The 13,433-nt window shown below is 52.1% G+C and overlaps 4 protein-coding genes across 4 annotated transcripts; 1 reads left to right on the plus strand and 3 right to left on the minus strand.

Annotated features, from left to right (window-relative positions):
* Positions 1-619: 619 nt before the first annotated feature.
* V8C40DRAFT_287546 (uncharacterized protein) lies at positions 620-3,566 on the plus strand (the record flags this gene model as incomplete). Its single annotated transcript, XM_083222730.1, has 2 exons — positions 620-2,907; positions 3,076-3,566. Exons 1-2 carry the CDS (start codon positions 1,047-1,049, stop codon positions 3,564-3,566), a joined length of 2,352 nt encoding a protein of 783 aa, XP_083073064.1. The 5' UTR covers positions 620-1,046.
* Positions 3,567-4,062: 496 nt separating this feature from the next.
* Positions 4,063-6,244, minus strand: V8C40DRAFT_245397 (ssDNA-dependent ATPase MGS1). Its single transcript, XM_083215880.1, has one exon. The coding sequence runs from the start codon at positions 6,099-6,101 to the stop codon at positions 4,401-4,403; it is 1,701 nt and encodes a 566-aa protein (XP_083073065.1). The 5' UTR covers positions 6,102-6,244; the 3' UTR covers positions 4,063-4,400.
* A 421-nt stretch (positions 6,245-6,665) lies between these two features.
* On the minus strand, positions 6,666-7,788 carry V8C40DRAFT_265947 (Tautomerase/MIF superfamily; the record flags this gene model as incomplete). The annotated part of the gene is made up of 3 exons (XM_083219698.1): positions 6,666-6,896; positions 6,975-7,378; positions 7,440-7,788. 3 exons carry the CDS (start codon positions 7,786-7,788, stop codon positions 6,666-6,668), a joined length of 984 nt encoding a protein of 327 aa, XP_083073066.1.
* A 390-nt stretch (positions 7,789-8,178) lies between these two features.
* V8C40DRAFT_245400 (uncharacterized protein) lies at positions 8,179-9,393 on the minus strand. Its single transcript, XM_083215881.1, has 2 exons — positions 8,812-9,393; positions 8,179-8,753 (listed from the first exon to the last, which is right to left on the minus strand). Exons 1-2 carry the CDS (start codon positions 9,169-9,171, stop codon positions 8,448-8,450), a joined length of 666 nt encoding a protein of 221 aa, XP_083073067.1. The 5' UTR covers positions 9,172-9,393; the 3' UTR covers positions 8,179-8,447.
* Between the last annotated feature and the right edge of the window lie 4,040 nt (positions 9,394-13,433).

A 13,433-nucleotide genomic window follows, 5' to 3' on the forward strand; every position in this document is an offset into this window, starting at 1 on the left:
TTCCGTTGTCACATGAGAAGGATGAAAAATCAATTATGGGGGTCCCTCGAATTGCATGCTCGTTGAACGAGGTCCAGAAGCCCAGTTTGTCCAGGCATCCCCTGTCTGTTTTGTTTCTCTGTTCGTTTTCGTCTGCGGAAGGAAACTTGGAGGCTGGGGGGCTTCGCTTCTCCGCAGCAGAAGCCAGGGATTGATCTCCCTCCCTGTGCAACTTGATTTGATGTTGGTTTTTTGTTTCGTTTCGTTTCGCCGCAAGGGATCCGGATGATGATGATGATGGATGACTGTTGTCGATGACGAATACCTGACACTTGCAAAGGGGATCGACGCTCAGCCCTTTGGTCATGGCGCGGCTCCTTGCTGCAGGCTTAGCTCATTGGATTGGAATTCCATCCAAATCCTGTCGACGCAAGATACCAAATGAGATCTGAGCGCAGCTGCCTTGTTCAGATCTGGAGGCGACGGTAAGCTCTAGCTGGCCAGCTAAACGGCGGCGGCCAATCACGCAACGGACTCGAGATCCAGCGGTTCGGTGGCCACAGCTTCAGCTTTTGGCGCTGCGCCGGGTGGCTCGGCTGTCTGTCACAGCCCGGTGCTTTTTAAGTCTATGAATCCTTCTGTTCTCTTCGCCCTGATTTTGTTTCGTTTCGTTGTCGAATCTATTGAATCCTAAACTACCGGATAACTTGGTCTTTGCTTCATTCAAAGCCTCCCCCTTTTTTACGCACCATCCTATTACGTCCTTGACCGCATAGCTCTCGCTTTCTTTTTCTCTTTATCTCTCTCATCTCGTTTCCTCTCCTGCCATGCTACTACGGCACTACTAAAGTAGTTCGCTATCATTCATCGTTGGCCAATCCACGCCCCCTATTGGTCGGCTGTCATTCCCATCTCAAAACGTCAAGATTGCACATGCTTGCGTTGACTCGTTTCCCTCTCCACCGCCTTGCGTCCCCGTGCTGTAGATATTTTTTTTTTCCCTCTTCTTGACTTCTTAGTCGACGGTCTGAGGTTCGGATAAATGGAGCGCAGCTGTCTCACAAACAATGACTTACGCTAAAACATCTCCGGCCCCGATGCGCCGGGATTCCTTGACCGAGGAGGGAAACCTCTCGGACGACTTGATGATTCCGGATCAAGATGATGCCCAGGCTTTTCTACAGCCCGCCATGAGCGCGGCAGCCAGTCACCTCACCTCTTTACACACGCCCGCAATCGAAAAGGCGGCAGCCTTGAAAGGCCTAGGAGTCAATGGCTTCTTTGACGACCCCGAGCTTCGCGTGTCCGGCGACGACACTAGAGACAGCGATGTTGACGGAGACGGAGACACAACGCCGGAAGCAGCAACATCGCCCAAGTCGCCTTCTCAATTCCCGAGAAAACCCACCATTCAGCTGGGACCTGTGCCCAAAGACGAGCCTCGACGACTCGCTCCTCCTTCTCCGTGGAAGTCTCAGCAGCTGACAAAAGACGGAGGGCACTTCAGCGACGCCCGCGGCATTCTCCAAGCTGCCTTTGAGCCCACGCGCCAACGCTCGAGATCAGCCGGTCAGGAAGCCTTGAAGAAGCTTCAACAGGCGTCGTCACATTTCCTACCGTCTCTGCCTAAGGGCAAGTCGTTTCTGTCCAGTTTCACAGACAGCAAGCAAAGCCAGCGCAGTCGGTCGACTTCCCGACGCCTTGGCCATGCTTCGTCAGCTTCAAACTCTCCCCCCTCTCAGAGTCCAGCAAATGGGCACTTGGACCCAAATACTGCTGCCGACGCAGAGTCACGACCGCAATTGCTGCGCAGGGTGACATCTGACGACAGCATGCTCTATCACAGCCTGTCTCGCGCCTCTTCCCTAGGTGATAATGATCGCTTCACCGACGTCCGCAGCCAGGTCAACGTTCGGTTCATGGCCATCAAGGACAGCCTGCCCGACGTACCCAACTTCAAGATGCCCAGCATCCCCAGCCTGGCCAAGCTGCAGGCGGTGTCGAGGAGATCAACCATCTCTCTCAACAACATCTTCTTCAACGAACCAGCCACACAGTCCAAGCAGAATCTGGACCAGGAGCCGACGACGAGCAGCAACGCCAAGGACGACTCGGAACGCCTCGACCGCGTGCTGGAGGAGCTAACGGGAGACATTGTCATCATGGGCGGCTACCGTGGCTCGATCCTGCGGTCTGCCGAGCCGCCTCACCAGCAGCTGTGGGCGCCGGTCAAGTTGGGGCTCAACATGCGAAAGGCCAATCTCGAGGTCGGTCTGGACGATGAGGACGAGGAGACGATGGAGGAGCGCATCATCCCATCGGGCATGCTGCAGCACATTGGGCCCATTGACATCTCACGCAAGTTCTTCAAGAAGCTACGCTCGTGCGAGAACTATAGGACCGGCCGCTTGCGCGTGTGGGATTACGGCTACGACTGGCGCCTGAGCCCTTCGCGGCTGTCCAAAAGGCTGCAGGACTTTCTCCAGACGCTGCCGTCGAACCAGCCCGGCGTGCCCGCAGAGTCTCGCGGCGCCATCGTCGTCGCCCACAGTCTCGGCGGGCTCATCACGCGACACGCCGTCAACGAGCAGCCGCACTTGTTCGCGGGCGTGCTGTACTGCGGAACGCCGATGCGGTGCATCAACATCCTTGGCCCGTTGCGCAACGGCGACGCGGTGCTGTTCAACGACAAGCTGCTGACGGCGCAGGTCAACTTCTCGATCCGCACATCGTTTGCGCTGCTGCCCGACGACGGCTTCTGCTTCGTCGACCGCTACACAGGCGAATCATATCCCGTCGACTTTCACAACCCGGACAATTGGGTCAGGTGGCATCTCAGCCCGTGTCTCGCGCCGCCGCTACCACCGTTTAATCGCCCAGCGACGCACTCTCCCCTGGCCGCCCTGTTCCCCAACAGCCTGTGGCCCCGTGGCAGCGATGGCCGCGTCGACAAGAGGAGGAACTCCATGTCAGGGCCCGATTCCGCCCCCAAGGAAATCGCAAACAACATCCAGAACCGCGCGTCCATGGCCCCGCGGCTCGACGGCAATCTGCATCACCGCCACACCCTGAGCATCCCGCCCTCTCAGTCTCCAGTCCCAGGTCAGGCCCCTTATTCCAACAGCAACCTCCCACCGTCTCCCCCCTCGTCCGATATCGATCCGGAGCGCTTCCGTCGCAACTACGAGTACCTCACCCGCACCCTGGCCTCGATCAAGCAGTTCCGCTCCGAGCTGGCGCACATCCCCGCCCATCAGGACGCCAATGCGTATCCGCCCCTGGCTGTGATATATTCCAAGAGCATTCCCACCGTGTACGCCGCGCGGGTCAACGGCCGAGATGCGATCCCTTGCGCCGACGCTTACGATGATCTGGTCTTTCGGCCTGGTGACGGTGTCGTGCTGGCAAAGGAGAGCATGCTGCCGGAAGGATACTCGATTGCAAAGGGCGGCAGGGTGAGCACTGAGCGAGGTCACGTCTCCATGATGGGCGACATGCCGGCCTTGGGGAAGGCGTTGGGAGCGTTGATCAGGGGAAGACGAAAGGGCATCGGATATGGCGCCGTGAGCCCAGCAGAATCATCATAATCGCTTGATCATCCTCTCTCCATCTCAGTCCCTCTTCTTCATCATATTCTTCTCCTTCTTCATTTACTTCTTACGCTCCAAACCACACAACACAATGGCATCACCCAAGAAAGAGAAGGAAACCATTCACACCATCCATCACATTTTCACGCACAGCATATGATTTCCACAACATTCAGCATGGGCGTTTTCTGTTTTTTTTTTTTTCCCTCCCCGTTCTCTTCGTTGGCATATCAAAGGGGCAACAAAGGGCATCTCGACATGAAAACATGATCACGAAACATTGGCATCATACCCTCGTACACATGCAGCATCACTGCTTCACTTTTGCCTCCCGTCTATCTATCTGTACTTGTACTTTATATACCCATTCTTGCATATCGACACATGAACAAACAAATATACATACATATATATACATGTACATACTATGTAAAGTAGCGTACTATTATCAAGCTGTCAAAAAGGAAGCCTAAGTTTTAGTTTCTGTGATGATGTGTGAATTTGTATATGCGTATATGTATATATATGCATTGCCTGTAAATATCCTATCATGATGCCCTATATCCTCCCTTTTCCCCCCAGTAATTAACAACGCTGTCTATCCATGCATGCCGTCATCGGTGGTATCATGTACAAAAAAACTCCTTCCATAGAGAAAGACCTGTGGTATACACAAATAGTATCCAACCGCCCCAGAGTGGTCATCGTCTCATTCCGCCGTAGAAATACAATCCAATGGGCTCAAGTTTCCTGACTCAAACCCCGTTATCCAAGCCCCTTTTGTTTTTTTTTTCTCCCAATATTCAATCTTTTCTTATGAGATGAGATCTATCATAGAATCATGCTTTCCTCTGCCTCTTCATAATCAGGATCGACCTCTGTCCCCAAATCTCTCCCCTCCAGAAACCTGCGGCCAGTGAGTTCTTCCGGGAGATACTTTTGCTTGACTTTGCCGTCCTTGTAATTAGGCGGATACTTGTACTCTGCTCCGCAGCCCAAATCTCGCATCAACCTTGTTGGAGCGTTTCTTAGGTGCAGTGGCACGGGTAAGCTGGCCACGCCGGGCTCTCGAAGGGCCGCAAAGGCATTGTTAAGCCCGCGGTATGCGCGAGTGCTCTTGGGCGCGAGGCAGAGGGCAACGGCGCAGTGCGCAAGGGGAATGCGGGCCTCGGGTAGTCCAATCTGCTGCGTTGCCGTGTATGTGGACGTGGCGAGGGTCAGCAGCGTGTTGTCTGCCAGACCAACGTCCTCAGAGGCGATGACAACCATGCGGCGGGCTATGAAGAGGGGATCCTCGCCAGATTGGAGCATGCGGGCGAGGTAGTACAACGCAGCGTCCGGGTCGTTCCCTCGGACGGACTTGTGGAAGGCAGATATGGTGTCGTAATGCTGGTCGCCCGCGCGGTCGTAGACGAGAGTCTTGGTGAGGGACTGCTTCATAACCTCCTTAGTCATGCCATCGCGGAGAGTGAGAGATAAAGCCAATTCGAGAAGATTGAGTGCTGTTCGAGCGTCTCCGTCACTGAAGCGCGCCAAATAACCCATCATCTCATCGTCAATAAGCGGCGAAGGGGGGTAGACCGACTCCTCGGCCTGACGAGCCCTCCTCAGGATAGCCACAACGTCCTCAGTGCTGAGCGACTGCAGCGTAAATGTGCGGCACCGCGAGAGCAGCGCATTGGCGACTTTAAACGAAGGATTCTCTGTAGTGGCGCCAATGAGGGTGATGGTGCCGGCTTCGACGGGGCGCAGGAAAATGTCCTGCTGGGCCTTGTTGAAGCGGTGGATCTCGTCGCAGAAGATGATTGTCTTGCGACCCGTGAGCTGCAGTTCGTTGGCGGCTTCCAAGAAGAGCTTTTTGCACTCCTGCACACCCGAGCTGGTGGCGTTGAGCTCGATGAAGCGGCTGCCGACCATGTGGGCAATACATCTGGCAATGGTGGTTTTGCCCGTGCCAGACGCTCCCCAGAGAATCATGGACGGCACGCGGTTCGACTCGATGAGGGATCGCAGGACGCCCTCAGGTCCGACGAGATCCTGGCCGCACACCTCGTCCAGCGTCTTGGGCCGCATTCTCTCGGCGAGAGGAGCCGCGCGAGATGTCTTTGTCTTTTTGATTACCCGTCCATCTTCGTCTGCTGCGCCGTGGCTGTGGCCGTTGACCGCCGCTACATCTTCCATCTGCCTGTCCTCCATATGCCTGTCTTCCTGCGGCTGTCCCTCCCCGGGCCCATCCCCATGTGACCTCTTCTTGCCGGCCAGCGGCGGAAACACCATCCCGGACAGTGGCGCTTGAGATTTGAGATCGGTTATCTGCCGCTTCGGCGTGGGGGTTGAGAAGAAGCTTGAAGCAGTGCGCTTCGGGGGTTGTGATTGAGGAGGGGCGGTCGATACGCCATTCTGAGGGGTTGCGGTTGCTAGAGGAGGAGTCGAGGAGCTGTCGAAGATGAAGCTGGTGCAGCCGGAATCGAGATGGTCGTTGATGTCTGTTGATTTGACGGGCTTGTTGCAGATGGGGCAGGCGACTGCCATGGCCGGAGAGAGAAAAGAAGGACGATGCTTAATATGAAGAGGGAAAAGAGGGAATCAATTGTAAAAGTGACGGCTATGCCAAATACGAGATTGAGCTTGTTTTTGAAGCAAAAGCCCATGCAGTTTGCTGGAGGATGAGGATGAGATTGAAGTTGAAGGTTGAATTGACTTGGACGGTGTAGGAAGTTTGGTCGCGAGTCTAGGTTAGTCAGCCACTTAGATGGATGGAGAACGCGCCTGGCACGCGATCCAAGACAACATTAAACATGTCATGTAGCAATTGGAATAATTATTGCCAAATGTGTGAATACGTTTTGAGTGATCGATGAATTGCCGGATTAATCCGTTAGATTATTGAGGTCCAATCTCTTGGGTCAACTCAAAGTGAGCTGAAATGGGATGAAATTAACACGGATCAACAAACAATCACTTCTAGAGTAAACAATGGTAATATGACATCATTAAGCATTGATATAATCACACTGCATTTCGGTTATTGAAATCCATTACCCAGCTGAATATACTCCATTCTAGATTTTTCTTCTTATACTTCTATTTGTCCTCTCAAGACCCAGAGGTATCCTCATCCTCAGCCTTCGACGTCCTAAACAGCGTATGGATGATGCTCTTCTTCTTCCTAACTACCTTGACACTTTCCTCTCCCACAACCACATCAGTAGGCTCTACTCGGGCAGTTGAGTTGACAATGGAATTTTTTGCTTGCTGTGCAAGACCTTGAGGCTGCATATTTGAAGAGGTAATGTTCGCCGGCGAGGTTCTCTTCAATGAGAGCGCCTATATCGTCAGTTAGCACAGCCCATATCCTTTCATATCACCAACGCAACGCAATAGAGTAAGAATAAAGTCACAAACCTTTAGTCTTCGCCTCTCCTGTACCTTGTTTCTTTCTCTCTCGCCATCCCCATCCCCAGCTACAGCGTCTGAAATCCTCCCCGCGACAGTCTTGCTACCCCACGCAAGACACTCTTCTGCCACCGGGATGAAGCGCACCATCCCTCTGTCAGGAGGAACACGGAGCACAGCTTCCAGGTGCTTCTGGAGGACGGCGGCATTGCGCTTGTTGGTGGCGGGCTGGACTTCAGAGGCGAGGGCCGTGATGGTGAGAGTGTAGGCTGGATCCATGGAGCCGCCAAAGAGGAGGCATTGGCCATGATGCAGGGAGATGACGATAGAGGAAGGATGACGGTTGTATCTCGCAGCAAGATGGTGGGTGAAGACGGTGAGAAATTGTTGCTCGCTTTCAATCTGGAGTTTTTCTAGCTCAGTTAGCAAGCTGTTGTTGCAATCACCAAACTGACTTGAATAGATGGAAAGTACTCGCCTTGACATTCGTCTTAACTTCCGCATAAATTAGAGCTTCTCCTCGTACCGCCTCAGCAGCTGAGTTCTCATTAGACCGCTCATGAAGTGCATCGTGGAAATACTGGCTTCGTTTCGTAGATAGGCGCTCTTTATCGTTGGACGTGGACTTTGCGACATCCATCAGAGACGAAGCATGTTGAGACTGAGTTCGAGGGTCGCTTTCTAGTACAGTCTCCAAGCTAGACATTTTACTTTTGGGCTTGAATTTCCACTCAGGAGTGGGTGAAGCAGCCGTCGTAGCTGCATCTAGTGCTGGTTTAGCGATGTTGAGAAGGGAGGATGGAGACAGCACCGGTTGATCCATGACGCGGCGATGTAATGTCAGAAGGACTTCCTGAGTTGCAGTCTAATCCTCTTTTCTCTACGGTAGTGAGAAATCCTGATTCTTGCTGGAGAAAAGTCAGCATAAAGTGACGGGACTCTCACCGCATCTGTCACTCTGAAGTGAGATTGCTTGACCCGTGGTGGTAAATAACTGGTATGCATTGTCTCACATCCATACCTGGGTCATCATCTTCTGTGCTTCATCCAAATGTACAGCTTGAGTGTTGCACAACCACCAGTAAATACCTTGTGGCATAGTCTGTGAACACGGGTAGATGCTTGTCATATCCGTAATGTTTGCTGGTGACTTTATAGGAGCTTCGATGCAGTATCCCGAATACGTATATAGATAATGGATTAATTTACGTGAAAAAGAACACACAGATTCCGCAAAATATGTATTTGTGTATTGTGGTGTAGCTATGCCCTTCAGATAGCCCCATGAGTGCTGTCTATTCTCGCACTTGAAACAAGAGAATTATATTACATGTAACTACTAAATTGAACAGTGTCCGATGACTTCCCGTCGTGTATCTCATCTCAATCCGTACCTATCGCAAGAGAGCACGAAGCTACTCTATTGATCATCTCTTTGATGTGTGTTGTCTCTTCGTTATTTCTTCTTCCATCATCATGATATTACGCCTTGGTAGCCTGTCGCTCCAAAACAGCCTGGTAGCCCGCAACGGCAAGAATGGCCGCCTCCAGGGGAACAAGCAGCACAGAAAGTACCACGCCAGCCTGGTTCTGCTTGCAGAGAGTGCCAAAGTGCGGCTGCATGGTCATGGGGACATCGTTCCAGCGGCATGTCCAGCTCTGGAGGTTGTCCACTGTGGAAGAAGCATTGGCGGCGTAAAAGAGAGACATGGCAACGAGGGAGGCAATGAAGGCTGCGGCGGGAGCGGCGAGGCTGGCGATGGCGTGAGGGCCAGTAAGGCTTCGCAGCTGCATTTCCAGACATGTTAGATAAGTATGCTAAAGAAGATTGACAATGAATACTTACAGCTTGAATCTTGCTAAAGAGGAGAGACACGATATTGGTCACGGTAACGACGACTCCTCCAGCAACCAACGCCGCAGTAGGGCGCAGATCAAACTGAGAGGGCCATAGAGGAAGATAGAAATCAGACGGGAGATATGTCTGGTGGTAGACCATCAGGCTGTTGGCCGAAACACCCAAGACGGTGATGCCAGCCGCCAGGGCCAGGATAGTGAGAGCAATCCGTCCGCCGTGGACGACGTTGATCAGGCGAGTGTTGGACTGACGCTGGGCCTGCAGCTGGAGAGATTGAGCCTCGACTTCAAACTCGGAAGAAGAGAGCTCGTTTTTCAGACTGGAAGACATTTTGGGGCTGGTAGACATTTTGGGACTGGTAGATGGGGGTATCAATTGGCGTATCAAGTCAAACCGGTGACGAAATGCCGAAGGAAGATCAACACAAGGCAAGGAAAAGAAGAAAACGAAATAGAACCCTGAAAGGAAAAAGGAAAGGAAAGGAAAAATCAAATTGTTTGGACACGACCTGTTTGCCACAAAACAAAACGAAAATCGCGAAATACAGCGGGAATCGCAGTGTAAATGTACTCGTAGCGTTTCAGACAGCGTCATGTCCAGGCGCTTGGACAATCTCCGATGCCCTCACGGACGCGAAATCCAGCCAATGGGCGCGTATCGTTTCGAGGCCCGAGATGCAGCCCAGATGCAACTTTTTTGTTTAGGCGCGCCCATCTCTCTGTCCCGTCCACCATCTCGCCTATCCAGAAGACACAAATCTAGGGAATCGCGAGACGGGATTGGCTGGATTGTGTGTGAGTAAAATCCGGGGTCACATAATGTTTCCTGGGCACGGCGCTTGGGCGAAGTGCCGGGCCAATGAGAGGCGAGGCGAAGATTGCCGGAAATAGAAACAATGGTTGTAGTATTGTTTTTTCGTTTCTAAGCAGATGGGCGGCTAAAATGCATGAAAGCTGCTGAATGAAGGTTGGTGTGCTACGGGGTGCATTAACATTGCCGAGATCAATCATGTTTGCCGCTTCTTCTTATCTTAGTCTTTTCTTTTCTTTTCTTCTTCTTCTATTATGAGCTAAATGTGGATGTGATGATGGATGGTGGGTGCGTCTGGTGAGGATACTAACTTAAGGGAGTAGAGACGAGGGAGTAAGATTAAGGCTTCACTGTCGCGCGCGCCAAAGAGGCTCAAATTACGAGTACGTGTGCAAGGCAGTATATCTGATGCAAATCAAGGGCTGCAGTTCTTGCTGTGCTCCATTCACGCCGTCCTCAGCCTGCTCTCGCATCAACAACAGATAGATTGCGTTTGAAATACTCTGCCGCAATCGACTAGTATTTGCGAACGAGGAGGCATCATCCAGCATTCACAACTATGAACGATAAATTGGCATTCCACCATCGGGAAATAGGAATAGATACGATATCCACATAGCTCATTGCATTTACACATCAGCGCTGCACTTGGGAGAGTGCGTGTACCGGCTAGCTCCTGTGTCTACTAAGAGACGGAAGCATCAACTCACCACTACGGCCAAAGCGTTGTGGAGAGGAAAACGGTGAGTATGGGATTTCTGCTGCCGGCATGGAAAAGTGAGCATGCCAAAAACCTGAGCAAAGGCGACATTTGCGCGGTCCGGCCCGCACAGCAAATTAAAGCATCACCTCTCCACTTTGCTCCGTATTATCCATCTTCCACTCTCTCTCCGTCAGAGGCTCTCTCTCCTCCATCTCCGCTCGCCGTATTATGCTGCTACAGGTAGTGATCGTAATACCAAAAGCGCCAACAAGAAGCACAGATAGATTACTTCTCCGTCCCAGCACCACTAGTAATTCCAACCTAGCTGTTCAGCTGCCACCAGAACCCTGCGGGTGGGGATTCTGCCTCTCCTCGGCTTAGTCTACGGACGGAATGTCATTTGTACGACAGGGGAGGGTGTGGACGAAACGAATCAAAACAAGTCCTTGGTCAAGGAACAGGCTTCTACTGAGATACGAACAGACAAATCTCAGCCCTGGGGGCTGCATGTATGGAGTCGTGTGTGAATGCTGCGTGGGGGATGGATGGCATTGCGACGAGGCTTTCCACACTTGGCATAATATGGAGTCATAGGGAGAAAATGAGCTGAACTGGACGTTGTTTATGCGCTGCCGGTGAGATGGGGTCGTTTAATATATTTTAGAGGCTCAGCTCTGGTGATAGACTGCGAAGCTGAAGGTGAGAGGCGGCGTTGGGTTGGTTAGTGTACGGTAGATGTTCGTACTCGTAGTTTGTCGGGGGCATGTCCAAGGGAAGGGCTGTCTGTCACATTGAGAATGACTCGCCAAGTGACTACAGGTAAAAAAGCGAAAAAGGGAGAAAGGAAACTGAGAACGGAGGGGGGAGAATTTTGATAGAGAGTATTGAGAGTAGTGTGAAATTTGTGGCTTTCTGGCTTTCTCTAGGGTAAGGATGGGACTTACACGCACTCGGCCTACACTACATTTTCGCGTAAAGAACACTACTTGTTTGATGGATGCCTAGAGAGTTAGTTTCATTACAGCTAGCAGACTAGATGTCGTTGGATAGTGCGGGTGAGTGAAAGCAGAGGGAGTAGAGGCGCCTCCATACTCCTCAATGCTAACACCACTCGTCCATCACGACGAACCTAGGTCAGGCCGTGAGCCGAGACAACAATGAGTGTCGGTGGTCTCCATCAAGCCCAACTGGGATAACTGAGGGGTAGTAAAGATTCTGAAAAATTCAGTGGACATGGACCGAATCTATTGACGTAGGCAGTTGCTCTGTTTGGGGCATACTACTACCATGTGTTGGTTCCTCGCTGTTCCTCCTCAAGGGCCCCTTGTCCACCGCTTTGAGGCTGAAAGGGAAGCATCAAAGACTACTAAATATGATTCGCTGGTAAACGAATCTGAAATGTCACTCGATGCTATCCGTACATGCTGGCGCCCTGAAAGAACAGGACGTCAACCGCCTTCCCCCCAGCTCACAAGCAGATTCATCTCACGCACTGCATCAGCACTCACGACGATTTCAGAAGGGCATGTAGTGTAAATTGCATTCTCGCAAGCACCGTTTTTTCATTGTCTGCCTAGTATTTTAGCTCAGTCGACCGTCCACGCTCTCCTTTCCCAATCCGTCCGCCGCTTTTCTATCTTTTATGATAGCACGATGGCTACTAGATTCGACGGAGACGGATCGTCAAGAGCGGATCCGCGCCTAGGGGGTCACTCTCTGGAAGGGGCTAGCAAAAGGAGACTTTTTGATGTTCGGCGATTTCGTGTTAGAATGGACCCCGAAGTCTAAGCTGCTTTGGCTTTGCGCTGCCGTCTGTCTCACGGTATGTGTTCTTCCGAGTACCAGTATCATCTCTCGCCCGCTCTTTTTTTTCCCCCTCCAAATGGTATGACCATTTGCCAGGGGTCTGGTGGTAAAATCCGCATCACCTGGCCTGGCTATCAATGCCATAGAAAGAAACATACATGTAACCTTGCCCGCATGCTCGCCCTTCGTATATCAAAGACATGCACCTGTATAGCTGCTACTACATACAGCATCCATATCATACTACCTACCTGTATGAGTAGTAGTTGAGACATGCCTGCGCTAACCCTCAAGCCGACCAGACCAGCGTCGCGCGTGTCTCAGTTCTCGGGAGCTACCGCCTCTCCCACCAGGAAAGCCACCGGCCGCTCATGATCGCCGCCGCATGTAAGGGAGGGGACGTGCTTTAGCATTGGCAGCGCATGAGGGCATCGGACTTATTCGACTTGACATGCCCACTGTTGAAGCGGCCGACGGGTCCCATGTCCACCGCTGCCTGCGGGTTCTGGACGTCCGAATATCTTCGGATTGCAACATGGCAATGATCGGCCCCCAGCCTGGTGTTGCACAGAATAGCTTGACAGTTCTGGTGCTAACCCAGATGGAGAGCCCCAACGCCAGCGTCGCATCGTGTTAATCTATTTGGACGAGCTTACCAACTCACATGCTGTAGCTACGGAGCATTACATTACTTGCATGGAGTTGACATACACTAGAGCACTAGATGGAGCGAGGCAGAGCGGAGAGATTCCGCGCCCTCTCGGTGTGTGGCAGCATCCAACATTCATTTTCATTTACACGGTTAAATAATCGCCAAGTCTTTTGACATGTGCATCCCACAGCATGGTTATGTTGTAATTGCACAAGACCCTCTAGAAAAAAAGAAAGACAAAAAAATTTCGCCCAAGTTGGTGAGAACAAAACAGCCTGAGCGGTCGGTCTGGCATGTGTGTCTCAGACCTTGACGTCTGCGTCTGGATCAGGATCCCGCGTCCTGGTGTCCGGGAAGCTTCACGGCGGCTCAATGACGGCACAGGCAGACAAGAAGAAGATCTTTTCTATCCCTTTCTTCGTCATTCGTTTCAAGCAAAAGGGTCTCGAACATCAGCCCTGTTGGCACGTAGATGTGCGAGTGTGTTGCCCGTGGACGTGAATTGCTGCCTTTTTCTAATGTCTCACCTGCTGTGTACGAGCGCACGGGATGAGCAGGGGCTTGTTACTAACTAGATAGCCAGATGCTGTACTCGTAGGTCAGTGCTTGACGCATCGGTGACACGGGATGCATGTTATC

The sequence above is a fragment of the Trichoderma camerunense genome (assembly GCF_050948025.1).
Source record: "Trichoderma camerunense strain CBS 138272 chromosome Unknown V8C40scaffold_9, whole genome shotgun sequence".
NCBI lineage: Eukaryota > Fungi > Ascomycota > Sordariomycetes > Hypocreales > Hypocreaceae > Trichoderma > Trichoderma camerunense.